The sequence below is a fragment of the Lissotriton helveticus genome, chromosome 1_1 (genome assembly GCF_964261635.1).
Source record: "Lissotriton helveticus chromosome 1_1, aLisHel1.1, whole genome shotgun sequence".
Classification (NCBI taxonomy): domain Eukaryota; kingdom Metazoa; phylum Chordata; class Amphibia; order Caudata; family Salamandridae; genus Lissotriton; species Lissotriton helveticus.
Genome location: NC_136057.1, coordinates 598,625,037 through 598,646,934, shown reverse-complemented (window position 1 = coordinate 598,646,934; position 21,898 = coordinate 598,625,037). Strand labels below are relative to the sequence as shown.

The window sequence follows — 21,898 nt, the reverse complement described above, 5'->3', positions numbered from 1 at the left end:
GCCTCTTACCTTGTTAAATTCCATACTCCACTCCATTACCTTTCCTCATCGAGCCTACACTTCGTAGGTGTGCCCAGGCTCCCAAGGTCCCACATAAAGGTTTTGTTCCTTCAAGTTAAAATATTATATTCTCTTCAATAAAGAACTCTCACAAAGCAACTTCACGCTACCTCTTCCCTCTCTGTTTCTAATCAAGCTCCAAAATACCGTCTACTGGCACTTGAAGTGTCAGGCAGTTGACACTCTAATCCCCCCATCCTCTATCCAATATACGGTTGCATAAGGTCCCTTGAACCCACAACCCATACCTCAACTGCTACTCTAATGCAAGTAATATAATTACAAGCTGAACTAGCACATTTCCCAGAGAACTGTCAGGGTATGAGATATTTCCAACCAAATTCAACTAAAAATGCCCACCATTTTTATCTGAATGTAACAGGAGCTTGGATCCCCTTATAGGCTCCTATCTTATTGATGGCTGAAAAAAACTTTTTCTGCCATTCTCATGTTCAAATAATCCACAGTACTTTGTGGATGTTCAGGCACGCACAAATTCCTCTACAATTGTTATTGCAAAATCATGGTTTTACCAGTTTCACTGTATGATGACTGGGAAAAATGTTGTGTCACTTCACAAGTAGCTAAATTGGTGTTACGTATGGCTCTCATTGACGGCCATTTGGGTGAATAATGAATTCTGCTGTGTGTGGTTATTCACTACTGTGATGTAAAAGCAGAGGAAAGATAACAGTTTTTTCACTGTTGTAACGGTGCCAAAGGATGTGCTTGCTTACACAGTGTTCTCTAACCTCGCTGTCATCTTCAGAGATGGCAGTGAAGCAACATAATGATAAATAATAGTCCTACTTCTCATCTGCCCTCTCCCACCTTTCTCACTTCTCTGGAGACCCAAGGAAGTGGCGGAACACAGGTTGTGCTCTACCACCCCAACCACCGTTTTGCCTGTCAGTTGCAGGGCAAAAGAAACAATTGATGGATGGAATGCTGGACAATGCAAACATTCACCCCCAGTCACAAAGATCTGGGTTTAATCTATCATTCTTTTGCTTACCCCACCACCCCAGTTTGGACACAGCCATATGCAAATCAGTCTTTGCCTGTTCCTTATGGGAACAGTCCAGCCTGAATTGCCAAGCCAGGTCGTCCCTGGACAGGAAAAAAGCATCCTGGGACCGGTTTCAGGGCATCACCCTTTATCAGTCAGGCTAGCTTGAATCCAGTTTTGTAATGAGCACGGGACCCACGTATTGGGCATACCTTTTCCACTTACGGCGACATATGCAAAAGAAACAATTGATGGACGGAATGCTGGACAATCCAAACATCCACCCCCAGCCACAAGGATCTTGGTCTAATCTATCATTATTTTGCTCACCACACTACCCCAGTTTGGACCCAGCCATATGCAAATCAGTCTTGACCCTGTTCCTTGTGAGAACAGTCCAGCTCGAACTGCCAAGCCAGGTCCTCCCTGGACCGGAAACAAGCATCTGGGGACCAGAGCAGGGTCAAGACTGATTTGCATATGGCTGGGTTTAAACTGGAATAGCATGGGGAGCAAAAAAACAATAGACTTAGGCCCAGATCTCTGTACTGAGATGGATGTTTGACATTACTCAACATTCTGTCCATCAATTGTTCTTTTTGCATTTGTCACCCGAATAGGACGGGTATGCCCAGACGTGAGTCCTGTGCTCTCTATGCCACTGGAGTCAAGCTATCCTGGCTGATGAGGGGTGAAAACCCCTAAACGGGTCCTAGGCTGCGTTTCAGGCAGGATTGTTTTTGTGCAGGAAGGGACATCTTCCTGCACAAAAACAATCCTCTGAGGCTTTTTCCTCTTTGTAAGTGTGCTGCAGATTGCCCAGTTCCCAGCGTTCAATAGAAATTTAGGGGGGTCCCGGGATTCCAGTAGTGATTAATTGGGGGTCCACCGCAGTCAAAATGTAAAGAACCACTGTTCTACTGCAGTCCGACTAGGAAATCAGTCCAACGCATTTTGGGAGAGAGGAGGGCAGCAGGACATAAAATGACTTTTTCTGGGATCCATCTACTTTGTCAGCTATATTTCCTTCACTACACCGAGCCTTCCTTCCAATATGTTCTGTGATCGAATAACATACACTAGCTATAATTTAGCAGAAGTGAGGCAACTCTTTGTTAAAGAATGGCACCCGATGCATGGGTGGGCACACACACAAGATAAGCTAGCTTTGGAAATGCTAAAGTCATTGCTTATTTTGAAATAACATCTCAGGGAACAGGTTCCTTGGTAAGGGGCTCACAGTTACCCGTGCAGGGAGAAGTGCAGAGACAGAGAGCACCTGAAATGAAGTGCTACTGTTTGCTAAATGTTCTGCTCACTCATTCACGATGTGTGGACATTGGCTCTTTAACACAGGACAGCTTACCCACCCAACCCTTCCAGATAGCAAGTGTCGTGAGTTGGATTCTTTACAGTTATTTTTTCCTAACGGATATCACTGAACCAAGGAACAGAAAATATAACCCTAGAATCATCTATATATATAAAAATGAAAGTATGTCTGTTTGTCCTTTATGCATTACTACGCCATTCATCCGATCGCCATGAAACTTTGGGAAGTTGTTGAATACACTCCCGCAAAGGTTTCGGGCAAAACAAATAAATAAATAAATAAATGTAAAAAAAATATATTTTTTTTTATTTAAAAATGTTAAAAGTTGTTGAGTACACTCCAGCGAAGGTTTCTGGCAAAAAAAAAGTAAAATGTGTTAAATATCGGCCCACAGGGGGCCACCTCTGACCCTGCTTTCAGGTTAGGTCGCCCCCACGCCGTTGCCGCCTGCTCACCCTGGTCTCCTGCTGCCAAGGAGACCTGGTCCGCCCGCTTGCTGCCTCCGCCTGCTCCCGGTCTCAGCCACTGCTGAACCGGGCACCCTCGCCGCACTTTTCCTGCCGCTGCCACCCTGCGGCCCCGCCCCCCTGGCACCCCATTTGCATCCCCCACTCCCGCCACCCAGCTGCTCCCCCTTCCTGTCAACACTTATGCAGACCACGAAACGGGCGCGCAGCAGACGCGCGCAGCGGGCGCGCCAAAGCCAAGCCTGTCTGCGCCCGTCCGCGCCTGGACCCTGCCCAGCGCCAGGACCCCTGGCCCCCGACGATGCCAGCCCACACGACGGACTTACGACGCCGCCACCCTCCACGCACTCAACGCCGGCCGGAACCCCGCCTGCTACCGAGCCATCCGGAAACGCACCCACGGACCTTTCACCTGACAAGCCTGCAAATTCACCTGCCTCCATACCTGCACCGCTCCCGCCAAGCCAGGAACCAGCAACACTCACCTCAAGTGCATCCTGCTCAACACCCGCTCCGTCCACAGACACGCCGTCGAACTCTGGAACCTCCTTGACACAACATCACCAGACGTCGCCTTCCTCACAGAAACCTGGATGAACGCCTCCTCAGCCCCCGACATCGCCATAGCCATCCCGGACGGCTACAAGATCACCCGGAGGGACCGCGTCAACCAATCCGGAGGAGGCATCGCCATCGTCCACAGATACACCATCCAAATCACGACCAACTACGATGACACCCTCACCGCCGCCGAGCACCTTCACTTCCAGATACACACCGACCCCAAGACCACCCTCAGAGGCACTCTCATCTACAGACCACCGGGACCATGCACACAGTTCAGCGAAGCCATCGAAGACTTCGTCAGCCAACACGACCTAACCTCCTCAGACTACATCCTCCTAGGGGACCTCAACTTCCACCTGGAGAACAACAATGACAGCAAATCCGCCGCCCTGCTGGACAACCTCACCAACCTCGGACTCAAGCAACTGGTGAACACCCCCACCCACTACGCCGGCCACACGCTAGATCCCATCTTCTCCTCCAGTAAGCACATCGCCTTCAGTGACTCCACCAGACTACACTGGACAGATCACAGCTGCGTCCACTTCAACTTCAGGAGAACCACGACCCACCACCACCCGCAACAGGTTCCCCGCAGAAGGTGGAGCAAGATCACGCCGACCAACTCACCACCTCCCTCAGCCAGAACCCTCCCACCAACATGAGGGACCCCAACGAAGCAGCCCGCAACCTCACACAGTGGCTCACCAACTGCGCCGATAACCTCGCGCCACTAAAGAACCCTCCCAGCAGACTCGGCAGCAAGAAAGCCTCGTGGTTCACCAACGACGTCAAAAACTCCAAGAAAACCTGCCGCACCCTCGAGAAAACCTCGCGCCACGACCAGACAACAGAAAACATGACAGCCCTCAAGAACGCCACCCGCAAGCACGACCAGCTGATCCGCACCACCAAAAGGACAACATTCAAAGAATGTCTGGACAACAACACCCACAACAGGAAGGAACTCTTCAGCATCGTGAAAGAGCTCTCCAACCCCAGCGCCTGCAACAACGACATCACACCCTCGCAAGGCCTCTGCGACTCACTCGCCTCGTTCTTCCACCGCAAGATCGCCGACATACACAACAGCTTCGGCGCACAGACCATGCACCCAACCACCGAACCAGCGCCCCCCAACACCACCCTCTACACCTGGACCCCAGTCAGCACCGAAGACACCACTCGCATGATGAACACCATCCACTCCGGCTCCCCAACCGACCTCTGTCCACACCACATCTTCAACAAAGCCGACTCCATCATCGCACCCTAACTCCGGGACGTCATTAACAACTCCTTTGCATCCGCCACCTTCCCGGAGAGCTGGAAACATGCCGAGCTCAGCGCCCTCCTGAAGAAACCCGCAGCGGACCCCACGGACCTCAAGAACTTCTGCCCCATTTCGCTCCTCCTTTTTCCTGCCAAAGTCATCGAGAAGACCGTCAACAAACAACTCTCTGCCTTCCTCGAGACTAACGGATCCCTCGACCCCTCGCTGTCCGGTTTCCGAGCAAACCACAGCACCGAGACCGCCCTCATCGCAGCTACCGACGACATCAGGTCCATGCTCGACAATGGGGAAACAGCTGCCCTCATCCTCCTGGACCTCTCAGCAGCCTTCGACACCGTATGTCACCGCACCCTGATACAGCGCCTCAGCAACACCGGAATCCAAGGAACAGCCTTGGAGTGGATCATCTCATTCCTCATCGGAAGAACGCAGAGAGTACACCTCCCCCGTTCCGATCCGCGCCCACCAAAGTCATCTGCTGCGTTCCGCAAGCATCCTCGCTCAGCCCCACCCTCTTCAACGTCTACATGAGCCCCCTTGCAGCCTTCGCACGCCAACACAACCTAAACATCATCTCCTACGCCGACGACATCCAGCTGATCCTCTCCCTCTCCAACGACCCCGCCACCGCCAGAACCAGCCTCCAGGAAGGAATGAAAGACGTTGCGGAATGGATGAAGCTCAGCCGTTTGAAACTGAACTCAGACAAGACGGAAGTCCTCATCCTGGGACCATCCCCCTCTGCCTGGGACGACTCGTGGTGGCCCCCTGCACTGGGCACCGCCCCCAAGCCAACGGACCATGCACGCAACCTGGGCTTCATCCTGGACTCCTCCCTCACGATGAGCAAGCAAGTCAACGCCGGTCTCGTCATCCTGTTTCAACACTCTGCGCATGCTCCGAAAGATCTTCCGGTGGATCCCCACCGAAACCAGGAAGACGGTCACCCAGGCCCTTGTCACCAGCCGACTGGACTACGGGAACACCCTCTACGCAGGAACCACTGCCAAACTCCAGAAAAGACTCCAGCGCATACAGAACGCTTCTGCACGACTCATCCTGGACATCCCCCGTCACAGCCACATCTCTGCCCATCTGAGAGACCTGCACTGGCTACCCGTCAGCAAGAGGATCACGTTCAGACTCCTCACCCACGCACACAAGGCTCTCCACGACATGGGCCCCAAATACCTCAACAGCCGCCTCACATTCTACACACCTACCCGCCAGCTCCGGTCCGCCAGCCTTGCCCTCGCCACCGTCCCACGAATTCGCAGAACCACCGCCGTAGGAAGATCCTTCCCCTACCTGGCGGCCAAGATTTGGAACTCCTTCCCCACCCACCTACGGCTGACCCAGGACCATCTCTCCTTCAGGAAACAACTCAAGACCTGGCTGTTCGAGCAGTTGCGACTCCCCCTCCCCCCAGCGCCTTGAGACCCTAGTGGGTGAGTAGCGCGCTATACAAATCTGTTGATTGATTGATAATCTTTTCAATACTGAACGTTTACAGTTTCCCTTGCGACTCGCTTTTGCAATGACCATCAACAAAGCACAAGCACAATCGCTGCAAGTGTGTGGACTAGATTTGGATAATCCGTGCTTCTCACATGGACAACTGTATGTGGCCAGCTCATGCGTCGGAAAACCTTCTGAGTTATTCTTTTACGCACCATACGGAAAAACAAAAAATACAGTTTATCCACAAGCACTAGAATAAATAAACAGAATTAAAAGAACGCTTCAAAATGTTTTCCAAATTAAAATGATTAGGTTTCAATAAAAATGACACAATGTAAATTATATGTTATCATAACAAGTTTCCTTAAATTTCCTTTCTTCTGAGATCGCGACGGGTAAGCTAGTATTACAATAAAAAAGTGTTGTACCTAAGATGTCAAATGATTCACTTTACTAAGAATGTGAAAAGAGCGTGGAACTGGAGGAGCGACATAAGCCGTCTGCTTACGATGTTTTCATTCCAAGCTTTGAAATTCAGTTTGATATTTTAGTCTCTCGATATCAACAGCAAGGATTTAAACTTTTTGTTTCAAAATGAAATCCTTGTGTTGTATTTGGCTTTCTATGGGGCTGCAGAGAACCCCTTTGTATTTCAAAATGTCGTCCTTAACGAGTTTTTCTTCCCCTCTTAATTGGGACGTTGAAGTGCAAAAAAGGAGAAGCAAGCCCTTCTCCGTTTATACAGCCAGGATCTGGAACCACAACTCTACCTGTCAGGACGATCCCATCCCCACTCCAATTTAGGGAAGAGCTGAAGAATCACTGTATTTAAGACCACGACTCAATGACGGAGTTAAAAGTCCCCTTCTTCTCTTTAGAGGCCATCTAACCCTTCAGTCACTGGTGAACTTAATCTGTGCCTTTGACTCTGTATAAACGGAGAAGGACTTTGGCCAGCGCTGATTTGCCCTTCGCCTAGGTTTGGTGTACATAAATACAACATACGTATATAGGTAAATGAGCACGCTTTTAATCAGACAATAGCCTGCAGTTTTGAAAGCTTAATAATGTTTTGTTTTTCTGAGTGTACTTGGGAACATCTTGTGATTACTGTTTGCATGGCACAGCAAACTATTACATAAAACATTTTACTACTTCATGCCTCTGGGTACGTTTGTAAAATGTCCTGGAGACATCTTAAACATTTCCAGAACTTTCTGTGGCTTATGCAGATGTAAAACCCTTGTGTGTTTTTTCCCGCCCCATCAGGATAACCAATGCAGGCTGGCATCGCTTTCTAACGTCGAAGGCGTGAGGCTTTCACACGTTTTGAGGAAATGGATGAGCCCCTTTGCTCTTAAGAGTGCAATGAGACGTGCCGGTGTTAACATCTTTCCAGAAGTAGATTCGGACCGATACGTAAGCATTAACAAGAAGGTGAGTCTTTCAATAACCGCACCAGGGAACTGACTAAACTGTTTTGTATAAAAAAGATAGAAATTACAAATGTTCTGTGTTTTTGTAAGTTGAAATAACACATTGTTTGCACTGATGTGCGTAGACCTATACTTTTCGAATGGAAGTCACTGGTAGTGACTCGTGTTCCCTTTGGCATTTCCTTGCAAATCAGTAGAGTTGGCTCGGCTGTTCTAGTCACTGAGGAAATATGTGCAGTTTTCAGCATGTCCAAGAAGAAAAAGTGATGTACCTCCGAAAGATCTGAATATAATAAATATGTGGTTTTTTTCTTGAAATGTCAAGTTTCATTTCAAGTGTTAGAAATAGTCAAAATAGTTGTACCACCAGGCTAGTACTTATTACCTTTTTTTTCAGATTGTCGCAGTGTAGAGGAACAATATTGGGTACAGAGAATGCCTTCGTCCAGTTTTCCCAGATCGTAGACATTCACAGCATCTACTGTACCAAGTGCCCTCTAGGCAGTATTGAAGGCTTTCTTATTAGTGACAAGAGTGCCGAGTATGACCACTCTCAGTGCTTGCTGGGCACAGCCATGCGCAGTTGGTGCTGGATACAGTAAGCTCCTGAAGTGCATGAGCAGTGCATTGATGGCATGGGGGTATTAAATATATATAACCTTCAAACTCCTCATCACCATCAACTACACCCTGAGTGGAACCTTCCTGCACCGTCCTTCGGACAATGCACCAGACATCAGCAGTGCCTTTGAGGCCTTTGTTGCCCCTCTGATCCTCGACTCCATCACCTGCAACCTCCTTGGTGAACTCAACTACCACCTGGGGGATCTCACCAACCCCAACACAACCAATCTACTCAAGGGCTTGCCCAATCTCAGACTCACCCATTGAGGGGAAAGCATCACACACGCTGCCGGACACCTACTGATCCCCATCTTCAGCAACATCACAGTAGATAACCTCATAGCAGTTGACTGGTTCAACCACATCCTCATCAACTTCAGCATACCCATCCCACATCACTGCTAAAACAACATCTCTAAATCTTCACAACAGAACTGGAACAAGATCTCAGAAGTATTGTGGCCTTCCACACTCCTACACAACTGGCCTTGGCACAACAGCAACCTCCCTAAATCCATCTTGAAGTTGAATACCTGGACCACCCCCTTCGCAAGCTGGTACCAAATGCCACTGCAAGCAACTTGAACACAGATGGATGCAAAGTCAGAACGACACTAACAACAGCACCTACAAATTTGCCCTCAGATGGTACCTTCAGCAAATTTGAGCCACCAAATGCTCCACTCTCACCAACTTCATCGGAAAAAGCACCAAGGAAAAATTTGCCATAGTCAAAGACTTTACCTCTCCAGCAGCAAGCTCCACAATTGCAGCCCCTCTCAGGACCTCTGTCCTTATTCTCCACTAACAAGATCACCAGCATCTACGAAAACTTCAAGCCCTAAGTGGACCATTCCACCCTCACAACCCCCAAAGAGGACCGCCCTGACTACTTGGCCCACTATCGCCACTCAAGAAACCGCAATGACCATGCAGTAGAAACTCTCCTGAACACCCTCTGAACCCTGCCCTCACCATGTTTTCATCAAAGGTCTGATCCCCATCAAATCAGCCCTCACACCGATCTTGAACAAATTTATCATTACAACCACCTACCTGGATGCCTGGAAACACATCACATTACTCAAATGTAATAGTGGTATTAAAACTATTCACTTTTGATGTATAAATCACCAGGGACTATAGCTAAATATAGATGATTTATTTAATTTCTACATATTTCTATAAAAGTTTTAATTTCAACACATTTATATACATATTACACATATCTGGACCCTACAACAACCCTTCACTAAATTAAAAACATATATGAACAAAATCATTGATCTTATAACATAAAACATGAATGAAAATGGAAAAAAATTAATGAAATTAAATGAAATAGGGAGTAAGATACGGGGCCCAGTAGTCTCTATTCCGTCATCTGTACAACTATAATGCATATTCTCCAACGACTTTTCAACTTCAAGTCCTTATCCTTAAAATCGACTATGATAACATAATCTTGACTTGATTATTTGACCTGCCTTCACTTAGAGTGCCTCACCATTATATTATAACAAATAATCACCGATGTCTTATTCAAACTTAAAAAGAACGATTGTTAGTCCTGTCTTCAAAAAATCTCCAGTCATTTTTAAAGAGACTAACTTATTTTAGATCTTACGCTATTTCTGATCAAGAAGAGTTCTACTACTCCCCCAAATTTAAAAAACTTCAAACTAATTTGGGATGACCCTAATAGTGTAGGACTATATGTGAAATATGATCTGATAGAGAAATGTAGTTGCAGATTCCTTACCTTTGAACTTCCAGGAGTCAGGCTGGACTCAGAAGATTTTTGATAGCAGGACTCCTGCACGCCGGTAGATAGCGCCTGTCAATTCTGAGTGACGTCGTCGGTGTCTTGGTCATTGTAGTTGTAATGATTGCATCATCAATATAACTGCCAATCCAGCACACTGACGTCAGTTCTTTTCTTTCCACACCAGCAAGCGCAGATCGTAATTTTTTGACAGACTTTTTTTGACTTTTTAACGATTCCTTTTGCTGTGCTAAGGATGTCTAGCAAAAGACCTCAGGGTTCAAGCCATGTGGCACCTGTTACCACGCCCTGTCGGTCACGGACTCCCACCTAGTGTGTCTCTGGTGCCTGGATCGCAACCACAACAAGAAGTCGTGCTCCGATTGCCCGGTCATGGCGCTGAAGGCTTTGAGGGAGTGCTTCCTAAAGCTTATTGCGGCCTGGCACCACAGAGGTCGCCTCATCAATCTTCTTCCCGATCCAGGGCTCGGACGATAGGTCTGGGAGATCGAATTCCTCTTCCTCTAAGTTGTCGTGGTCAGGTAAGTGGCACCACAAAAAGCACAAGAAGGCGCAGCGTGCTTCGTCTTTGACCTGTCCATAACGTGACGAGACAACTGAACCTCTGTATTCGAGGCCCCGCTCCGCAGAGTGGGAGTCTGGGTCAGCTCCCCTTTTCCCTCCCTTTCCAGGGCCGGGAGTGCCTGCCACCCAACTGAAGGAATTTTATGACGCCATGTGCGCCATATTTAGGTGACCTGACCCTGCCAGCGTGCCTTCGGTCCCGCAGGCTCAGATGAAGGAGTCCCCGTGGGTTCCACACCTTGGGCTGTGGCTTGACAGCCCACTACTGGACCCGTTCCCAGGTCCAGACTAGCACCAGTCGTCCCTCAGCTACTTTCCCGGCACTGCGTCCAGTGCTGAGGTCCTCGGCATATCCAGCACCCAACGGCGGCGCCTCCCCAATCTTCATTCCGGACAACAAGGAGCCGGTCGGGCATCCGCCGATGCTTAGACTGAAGCCTACAGAGCCGTACAACTCAATGCTGTTTAACCACCTGCCCTATTCTGAAGGGTTAGTAATGGATGAAGAGGATTGGGAGGGGTAGGAAGACCCCTTGGAAATCCCGCACCCTCAGAATATGGACTGGTATGAGGAACTGGGTGATGTGAGTTGCCTGGAGACATCCCCAGATACTGGCATGCTGTCTCCCCCTAACCTGGCAATGAAGGAGGGGGCACCATTCGCAATTGTGGTGGGTAGGGATGTGGAGGTCTTGGACCTGCAGATTCCTACAGTGGCAGTTAAGAATAACATCTTGACAGAGGTCCTGCAGCCTTGTGTCTCTACCTTGGAACTCTTGCTGCCTTTCGATGAGGCCTTGACATACATTCTTCTGGGCATCTGGTCCAAACCCAGCGCAGGGGCTCCTGTGAGCAGAACAATTGCCTGCTACCATCATTGCACCAGGTGACCCAGCTTTCCTCACCGTCCACCCCACCCCACAAAGTTTTATTGTCCCCATAGTGTGTTCTCTTCCGCATCCCCGGACAGCTTTGGGAAGAAAATGTTATCTTCCACCAGTCTAAAATTGAGGTCAGTAAACACTGCATGCCTTTTGGGCTGTTATTCCCATTCGATATGGGATACGGTTTCACAAGTGCTGCCCAGAGTCTCGGAGAAGGACCGAGTTCTGCTTTCCCAAGCTATTTCAGATGAGAAAGATTCAGAGAAGTATGCCATCTGCTGTGGCTTGGAAACGACCAACTCAGTAGGTACAGCAAGTTCCTAGACTGTGGCCATACGACTCCATGCCTAGCTGAGGACGTCTGCATTTTCAGGGGATGTCCAGGCTAATCTTATAGACATGACCTTTGATGGCTCCTGTCTCATTAAAGACAAAGCAGATGCAGCACTTGAGCCTTTTAAGGACCCACGGTCTACGGCCATGTCCTTAGGCCTCACCACAACATCCCAGCCAGTGTTTGCTTCTCGCTCCTTTCGCGGCTACGGAAGGGGTTTCCAACTGCATCAACCTTATTCCAGCCAGAAAGCCCGGCAAGTTCATCAACCTCTCTGGAGCTGTGGACGCGGTTCACCTTGACTTTGAGGTTTGGGCAGCCAGAAGTTGAGCCAAGCCACAATTCCCTCTTCCACCACAAAACCTTCCTAAACCGATCCCCTCAGATCATACATGCCAAGTTAGTGACAGGATACACCATCACCTCCACCACTGGCGGGACATCACCTTGGACAGGTGGGCGTTGCAAATAGTCCAAATGGGCTATTCCCTCCCCTTCGAGACTACCCCTCCATCAATGCCTCCAGAGTATAATCGGCTGAGGGACGATCACCTTACCCTACTCCGTAAGGAAGTTAAGACTCTCTTGGCCAAGGGAGCTATAGAGAGGGTTCCTGGGCCAGAAATAGGCTGTGGTTGTTATTCCCGCTATTTTTGGTTCCAAAGAAGGATGGGGGCCTTCATTCTATCATCGACCTCAGAGCCCTCAACTACTTCCTCAAGAAGAATGCTCACCCTTGCTCACATCCTGTCTTCCCTGGACCCGGGGAACTGGATGATAGTGCTGAACTTAGACAACTCCTAATTCCATATTCCCATTCTGCCTGCCCATTGTCGCACCTACGGTCTACGGTAGGCCACGAGCACTTTCAGTTTGCCCTACTCCCCTTTGGCCTCACCAGTGACCCCTCGGGTGTTCACAAAGAGATGGTGGTGGTCGCAGCCCATCTGCGGAGATCAGGGGTTCCAGTCTTCTCCTATCTCGACGACTTGTTATGGAAGGCGGGTTCGCCCCAAGAAGTTGTCTCCCACCTTCAGGCTTCGGCGAACCTTCTGCACTCGCTGGGGTTCACAATCAACGTGCCAAAGACACACATGAGTCCCTCTCAGATGCTTCTTTTCATTGGGGTGGTTCTGGATATGGCACAGTTTTGGGCCTATCCTCCCGAATGGTGAGTCCAAGATATTCAGGCTATGATACCGATCTTTCAGCCTCTATCTTGGATTTCAGTGACAATGACTCTGAGGCTGTTGGGTCTCATGGCCTCCTGCTTCCTGCTAGTGACCCATGCAAGGTGGCACATGTGGGCTCTGCAGTGGGACCTGAAGTTCCAATGGGTAAAGCATCGAGGAATTCTCACTGGCCTGGTTCAGATTTTTGAAGGGACTGCGAACCACCTGCAGTGTTGGCTAACGAACTGCGATTGGTTCAAGGGCAGACCCTTCCCCTTACACACCCGGACTTCGCAGTAGTAACAGATGCATTCCTTCTGGAATGGGGCAGCCTTCTAGGAGAGGTAGAGATCAGAGGACTCTGGTCTCTGGCGGAAGCCAGCTTCCATATGAATCAGTTGGAGCTTCGGGAGATCTGTCTGGCACTAAAAGTCTTTTTGCATCAATAAAGTGAAGGCTTGTACAGGTGTTCACATACCACACTACTGCCATGTGGTACTGCAACAAATAGGGCGGAGTGGGGTTGTTGACTCTTTGTCAAGAGGCCCTGCATCTCGGGACTGGGCTGGAACATCAAGGCATATTCTTGGTGGTTCAACACCTGGCCGGTTCTCTGGAAGTCAGGGCGGACGAGCTCAGCCAAAAGTGCCTTGCGGATCACAAATGGCGTTTCCATCCGGGGATGGCACGAGGTCTCTTTCAGCAGTGGGGAGAGCCTTGGTTAGATCTGTTCACCTCTGCAAAGAACTTACAATGTCAGCTGGTTTGCATGTTGGAGTTTCCAAGGCGGCACTCGCTCTGTGACGCTTTTCGTCGTAAGGAGGATAAATGAATGAAGCTCTGTGACACTTCTTGTCGTAAGGAGGATAAATGAATAACACAGTCGAGATAACAGTGCAAGGAAACTGTATGATGATTATAAAAAGACTGCAGCGTGCTTTTAAAGAGGAGAATGAATTGGTAATGACACTGCAGGTAAAAATAAAAAAGTTACATTAAAGTTTTCCATGCGCAATCTGAGGAACTTGTGACTTCAAGACCATAGCATATCGGAGTGGTCTACTATATGTTGATTCAAACACATGGTCACTTTAAAATCAGGAGGACTGTTAACCTATGATTAAGACTCATTACAGGAGCTGAAACGCAGCAGGTTGAAAAGCGGCGTGCTGCAGTGCTAAGATGTCAAATAAAGTACCTTCCATTCCTGCAAATCGGGCGCAAGGTGTACTTCTTCTGTCGGAGAGGCTTGTTGGATATATAAATAAATACATTATATATATATATATATATATATATATATATATATATATATATCCAACATTTGCAGTCCCAATGAGGGAAAGAGCCCGGTGAGAACACAATACGTGCATCAGATCTTTATTTGAAGAACAGCATGCCAACAGAGGATCTTTTGATGGGCAAAATATATACCAAATCCAAGCCAAACGCGTTTCGAGTTGCTCTCTTCTTCAGTGGCTTAAGGGAAGTGCAGGGGGAAAGCGTTTCACAGGTGCTTCTACTCTTAAGCGCCTCCCGCCCGGTTGGGCGTGGCTGCAAAGCCTCTTGGGAGACGTAGTCCACACCACATTATGACCTCAGTAGGTACGTTGTCCCCTTGTAACAAATGTCCTGACAATTCTGGTGCCCCTTCTCCAGTACCTTGTCCCGCTTTATTGCTGTGGTTCCCGGTGTAAGCACGCATCTTACTGCCTCGGTGCGTGCTCATTCTCATCCGCTGTTTGGCCACATCAAATGACGCCGCCGCGGACCCGCTCACAAGCAGCAGTCGGCTCTCTCCCACGACCCGGGTAGGCCGTTTAAAATCCAACATTTGCAGTCCCAATGAGGGAAAGAGCCCGGTGAGAACACAATACGTGCATCAGATCTTTATTTGAAGAACAGCATGCCAACAGAGGATCTTTTGATGGGCAAAATATATACCAAATCCAAGCCAAACGCGTTTCGAGTTGCTCTCTTCTTCAGTGGCTTAAGGGAAGTGCAGGGGGAAAGCGTTTCACAGGTGCTTCTACTCTTAAGCGCCTCCCGCCCGGTTGGGCGTGGCTGCAAAGCCTCTTGGGAGACGTAGTCCACACCACATTATGACCTCAGTAGGTACGTTGTCCCCTTGTAACAAATGTCCTGACAATTCTGGTGCCCCTTCTCCAGTACCTTGTCCCGCTTTATTGCTGTGGTTCCCGGTGTAAGCACGCATCTTACTGCCTCGGTGCGTGCTCATTCTCATCCGCTGTTTGGCCACATCAAATGACGCCGCCGCGGACCCGCTCACAAGCAGCAGTCGGCTCTCTCCCACGACCCGGGTAGGCCGTTTAAAATCCAACATTTGCAGTCCCACTGAGGGAAAGAGCCCGGTGAGAACACAATACGTGCATCAGATCTTTATTTGAAGAACAGCATGCCAACAGAGGATCTTTTGATGGGCAAAATATATACCAAATCCAAGCCAAACGCGTTTCGAGTTGCTCTCTTCTTCAGTGGCTTAAGGGAAGTGCAGGGGGAAAGCGTTTCACAGGTGCTTCTACTCTTAAGCGCCTCCCGCCCGGTTGGGCGTGGCTGCAAAGCCTCTTGGGAGACGTAGTCCACACCACATTATGACCTCAGTAGGTACGTTGTCCCCTTGTAACAAATGTCCTGACAATTCTGGTGCCCCTTCTCCAGTACCTTGTCCCGCTTTATTGCTGTGGTTCCCGGTGTAAGCACGCATCTTACTGCCTCGGTGCGTGCTCATTCTCATCCGCTGTTTGGCCACATCAAATGACGCCGCCGCGGACCCGCTCACAAGCAGCAGTCGGCTCTCTCCCACGACCCGGGTAGGCCGTTTAAAATCCAACATTTGCAGTCCCAATGAGGGAAAGAGCCCGGTGAGAACACAATACGTGCATCAGATCTTTATTTGAAGAACAGCATGCCAACAGAGGATCTTTTGATGGGCAAAATATATACCAAATCCAAGCCAAACGCGTTTCGAGTTGCTCTCTTCTTCAGTGGCTTAAGGGAAGTGCAGGGGGAAAGCGTTTCACAGGTGCTTCTACTCTTAAGCGCCTCCCGCCCGGTTGGGCGTGGCTGCAAAGCCTCTTGGGAGACGTAGTCCACACCACATTATGACCTCAGTAGGTACGTTGTCCCCTTGTAACAAATGTCCTGACAATTCTGGTGCCCCTTCTCCAGTACCTTGTCCCGCTTTATTGCTGTGGTTCCCGGTGTAAGCACGCATCTTACTGCCTCGGTGCGTGCTCATTCTCATCCGCTGTTTGGCCACATCAAATGACGCCGCCGCGGACCCGCTCACAAGCAGCAGTCGGCTCTCTCCCACGACCCGGGTAGGCCGTTTAAAATCCAACATTTGCAGTCCCAATGAGGGAAAGAGCCCGGTGAGAACACAATACGTGCATCAGATCTTTATTTGAAGAACAGCATGCCAACAGAGGATCTTTTGATGGGCAAAATATATACCAAATCCAAGCCAAACGCGTTTCGAGTTGCTCTCTTCTTCAGTGGCTTAAGGGAAGTGCAGGGGGAAAGCGTTTCACAGGTGCTTCTACTCTTAAGCGCCTCCCGCCCGGTTGGGCGTGGCTGCAAAGCCTCTTGGGAGACGTAGTCCACACCACATTATGACCTCAGTAGGTACGTTGTCCCCTTGTAACAAATGTCCTGACAATTCTGGTGCCCCTTCTCCAGTACCTTGTCCCGCTTTATTGCTGTGGTTCCCGGTGTAAGCACGCATCTTACTGCCTCGGTGCGTGCTCATTCTCATCCGCTGTTTGGCCACATCAAATGACGCCGCCGCGGACCCGCTCACAAGCAGCAGTCGGCTCTCTCCCACGACCCGGGTAGGCCGTTTAAAATCCAACATTTGCAGTCCCAATGAGGGAAAGAGCCCGGTGAGAACACAATACGTGCATCAGATCTTTATTTGAAGAACAGCATGCCAACAGAGGATCTTTTGATGGGCAAAATATATACCAAATCCAAGCCAAACGCGTTTCGAGTTGCTCTCTTCTTCAGTGGCTTAAGGGAAGTGCAGGGGGAAAGCGTTTCACAGGTGCTTCTACTCTTAAGCGCCTCCCGCCCGGTTGGGCGTGGCTGCAAAGCCTCTTGGGAGACGTAGTCCACACCACATTATGACCTCAGTAGGTACGTTGTCCCCTTGTAACAAATGTCCTGACAATTCTGGTGCCCCTTCTCCAGTACCTTGTCCCGCTTTATTGCTGTGGTTCCCGGTGTAAGCACGCATCTTACTGCCTCGGTGCGTGCTCATTCTCATCCGCTGTTTGGCCACATCAAATGACGCCGCCGCGGACCCGCTCACAAGCAGCAGTCGGCTCTCTCCCACGACCCGGGTAGGCCGTTTAAAATCCAACATTTGCAGTCCCAATGAGGGAAAGAGCCCGGTGAGAACACAATACGTGCATCAGATCTTTATTTGAAGAACAGCATGCCAACAGAGGATCTTTTGATGGGCAAAATATATACCAAATCCAAGCCAAACGCGTTTGTCAGGACATTTGTTACAAGGGGACAACGTACCTACTGAGGTCATAATGTGGTGTGGACTACGTCTCCCAAGAGGCTTTGCAGCCACGCCCAACCGGGCGGGAGGCGCTTAAGAGTAGAAGCACCTGTGAAACGCTTTCCCCCTGCACTTCCCTTAAGCCACTGAAGAAGAGAGCAACTCGAAACGCGTTTGGCTTGGATTTGGTATATATTTTGCCCATCAAAAGATCCTCTGTTGGCATGCTGTTCTTCAAATAAAGATCTGATGCACGTATTGTGTTCTCACCGGGCTCTTTCCCTCATTGGGACTGCAAATGTTGGATTTTAAACGGCCTACCCGGGTCGTGGGAGAGAGCCGACTGCTGCTTGTGAGCGGGTCCGCGGCGGCGTCATTTGATGTGGCCAAACAGCGGATGAGAATGAGCACGCACCGAGGCAGTAAGATGCGTGCTTACACCGGGAACCACAGCAATAAAGCGGGACAAGGTACTGGAGAAGGGGCACCAGAATTGTCAGGACATTTGTTACAAGGGGACAACGTACCTACTGAGGTCATAATGTGGTGTGGACTACGTCTCCCAAGAGGCTTTGCAGCCACGCCCAACCGGGCGGGAGGCGCTTAAGAGTAGAAGCACCTGTGAAACGCTTTCCCCCTGCACTTCCCTTAAGCCACTGAAGAAGAGAGCAACTCGAAACGCGTTTGGCTTGGATTTGGTATATATTTTGCCCATCAAAAGATCCTCTGTTGGCATGCTGTTCTTCAAATAAAGATCTGATGCACGTATTGTGTTCTCACCGGGCTCTTTCCCTCATTGGGACTGCAAATGTTGGATTTTAAACGGCCTACCCGGGTCGTGGGAGAGAGCCGACTGCTGCTTGTGAGCGGGTCCGCGGCGGCGTCATTTGATGTGGCCAAACAGCGGATGAGAATGAGCACGCACCGAGGCAGTAAGATGCGTGCTTACACCGGGAACCACAGCAATAAAGCGGGACAAGGTACTGGAGAAGGGGCACCAGAATTGTCAGGACATTTGTTACAAGGGGACAACGTACCTACTGAGGTCATAATGTGGTGTGGACTACGTCTCCCAAGAGGCTTTGCAGCCACGCCCAACCGGGCGGGAGGCGCTTAAGAGTAGAAGCACCTGTGAAACGCTTTCCCCCTGCACTTCCCTTAAGCCACTGAAGAAGAGAGCAACTCGAAACGCGTTTGGCTTGGATTTGGTATATATTTTGCCCATCAAAAGATCCTCTGTTGGCATGCTGTTCTTCAAATAAAGATCTGATGCACGTATTGTGTTCTCACCGGGCTCTTTCCCTCATTGGGACTGCAAATGTTGGATTTTAAACGGCCTACCCGGGTCGTGGGAGAGAGCCGACTGCTGCTTGTGAGCGGGTCCGCGGCGGCGTCATTTGATGTGGCCAAACAGCGGATGAGAATGAGCACGCACCGAGGCAGTAAGATGCGTGCTTACACCGGGAACCACAGCAATAAAGCGGGACAAGGTACTGGAGAAGGGGCACCAGAATTGTCAGGACATTTGTTACAAGGGGACAACGTACCTACTGAGGTCATAATGTGGTGTGGACTACGTCTCCCAAGAGGCTTTGCAGCCACGCCCAACCGGGCGGGAGGCGCTTAAGAGTAGAAGCACCTGTGAAACGCTTTCCCCCTGCACTTCCCTTAAGCCACTGAAGAAGAGAGCAACTCGAAACGCGTTTGGCTTGGATTTGGTATATATTTTGCCCATCAAAAGATCCTCTGTTGGCATGCTGTTCTTCAAATAAAGATCTGATGCACGTATTGTGTTCTCACCGGGCTCTTTCCCTCATTGGGACTGCAAATGTTGGATTTTAAACGGCCTACCCGGGTCGTGGGAGAGAGCCGACTGCTGCTTGTGAGCGGGTCCGCGGCGGCGTCATTTGATGTGGCCAAACAGCGGATGAGAATGAGCACGCACCGAGGCAGTAAGATGCGTGCTTACACCGGGAACCACAGCAATAAAGCGGGACAAGGTACTGGAGAAGGGGCACCAGAATTGTCAGGACATTTGTTACAAGGGGACAACGTACCTACTGAGGTCATAATGTGGTGTGGACTACGTCTCCCAAGAGGCTTTGCAGCCACGCCCAACCGGGCGGGAGGCGCTTAAGAGTAGAAGCACCTGTGAAACGCTTTCCCCCTGCACTTCCCTTAAGCCACTGAAGAAGAGAGCAACTCGAAACGCGTTTGGCTTGGATTTGGTATATATTTTGCCCATCAAAAGATCCTCTGTTGGCATGCTGTTCTTCAAATAAAGATCTGATGCACGTATTGTGTTCTCACCGGGCTCTTTCCCTCATTGGGACTGCAAATGTTGGATTTTAAACGGCCTACCCGGGTCGTGGGAGAGAGCCGACTGCTGCTTGTGAGCGGGTCCGCGGCGGCGTCATTTGATGTGGCCAAACAGCGGATGAGAATGAGCACGCACCGAGGCAGTAAGATGCGTGCTTACACCGGGAACCACAGCAATAAAGCGGGACAAGGTACTGGAGAAGGGGCACCAGAATTGTCAGGACATTTGTTACAAGGGGACAACATACCTACTGAGGTCATAATGTGGTGTGGACTACGTCTCCCAAGAGGCTTTGCAGCCACGCCCAACCGGGCGGGAGGCGCTTAAGAGTAGAAGCACCTGTGAAACGCTTTCCCCCTGCACTTCCCTTAAGCCACTGAAGAAGAGAGCAACTCGAAACGCGTTTGGCTTGGATTTGGTATATATTTTGCCCATCAAAAGATCCTCTGTTGGCATGCTGTTCTTCAAATAAAGATCTGATGCACGTATTGTGTTCTCACCGGGCTCTTTCCCTCATTGGGACTGCAAATGTTGGATTTTAAACGGCCTACCCGGGTCGTGGGAGAGAGCCGACTGCTGCTTGTGAGCGGGTCCGCGGCGGCGTCATTTGATGTGGCCAAACAGCGGATGAGAATGAGCACGCACCGAGGCAGTAAGATGCGTGCTTACACCGGGAACCACAGCAATAAAGCGGGACAAGGTACTGGAGAAGGGGCACCAGAATTGTCAGGACATTTGTTACAAGGGGACAACGTACCTACTGAGGTCATAATGTGGTGTGGACTACGTCTCCCAAGAGGCTTTGCAGCCACGCCCAACCGGGCGGGAGGCGCTTAAGAGTAGAAGCACCTGTGAAACGCTTTCCCCCTGCACTTCCCTTAAGCCACTGAAGAAGAGAGCAACTCGAAACGCGTTTGGCTTGGATTTGGTATATATTTTGCCCATCAAAAGATCCTCTGTTGGCATGCTGTTCTTCAAATAAAGATCTGATGCACGTATTGTGTTCTCACCGGGCTCTTTCCCTCATTGGGACTGCAAATGTTGGATATATATATATATATATATATATATATATATATATATATATATTCACTGAAAAAACCATAGGTTATAGACCATATATAGTTAGGAATTAGCATTTAAAAAACCTTATTTTACTCACACAAAACCATTGAAATTCCATATATAGTTAGTTGCACTAACTATATATCGCGCACCCGCAATCCACTGCTGATCATGTCACATATTACATCATTCATGACATGGTCAGTGACATCACTGATGACATCACTGATGACAACATCCAGTGACTGTATGTTTCTGTAAAGTTAAAATATGTCTTACATATTGAAGAATGAGTGGATGTATAAGTGTCTGGATGAAGGATTTAGTAGGTGCGTGACTGACTGTATGAGTGAGTGATTAAATGTGTCTCACTGAATGCATGGGTTAGTGACTAAACTGTCTTAATTTGTACATCATAATGTCTGTTGTGATGTAAACTGCTGCATATGTTGATCATTAGCTATACGAGAGGCTATATGTGTTATTGATTGGTTGCCCAAATATTTGTATGGGAGATTGAGTTTGTGTAGGGGTGGCTGGGAGGTGTGTGACTCTGTGCATAGATGTGTGAGCAGTTGATTTACTAGGTGTATGAGTTCAAGAGTGCATGTGGAAACAGCTACATGGGCAGTTGACTGTGTGCATGAGTGTATTGATGAGTGAATGGATATCTCAATGCTACATGTCATAGTAAGTACATATGTAAAACACAGTACATGTGAGAGTTGGCATATATAAATAACTGTGCATGAGAGCCACTGAATGTGTGAGTGGTTGTATGGATCATTGTGAACTTGTATCAGGGATTGTATAAGAGAGTAAATATGTGTTAGTATATGTTTGAATAAGTAAGGTGTGTATAACTGTATAGTTGAAGAAATGGAGGTGAGATTGTTTATTTGCATGACTGACTAGGTGTGTGAGTAACTCCATGGATGAGTGACAGTGTGTGAGTGTCTGTATACACTGAGTGTATCTAAGGTTATATTAG

The 21,898-nt window shown here is 49.1% G+C and overlaps 1 protein-coding gene across 3 annotated transcripts in view; it reads left to right on the top strand.

Annotated features, from left to right (window-relative positions):
• The window catches only part of DNAI7 (dynein axonemal intermediate chain 7), a 931,046-nt gene that overhangs the window by 705,436 nt on the left and 203,712 nt on the right, over positions 1–21,898 (top strand). For all 3 annotated transcript variants that reach the window (XM_078674105.1, XM_078674106.1, XM_078674108.1), the window contains one exon: positions 7,461–7,628. In XM_078674105.1, the coding sequence (XP_078530231.1) occupies positions 7,461–7,628 (168 nt within the window). The remainder of the gene's footprint in view (positions 1–7,460; positions 7,629–21,898) is intronic.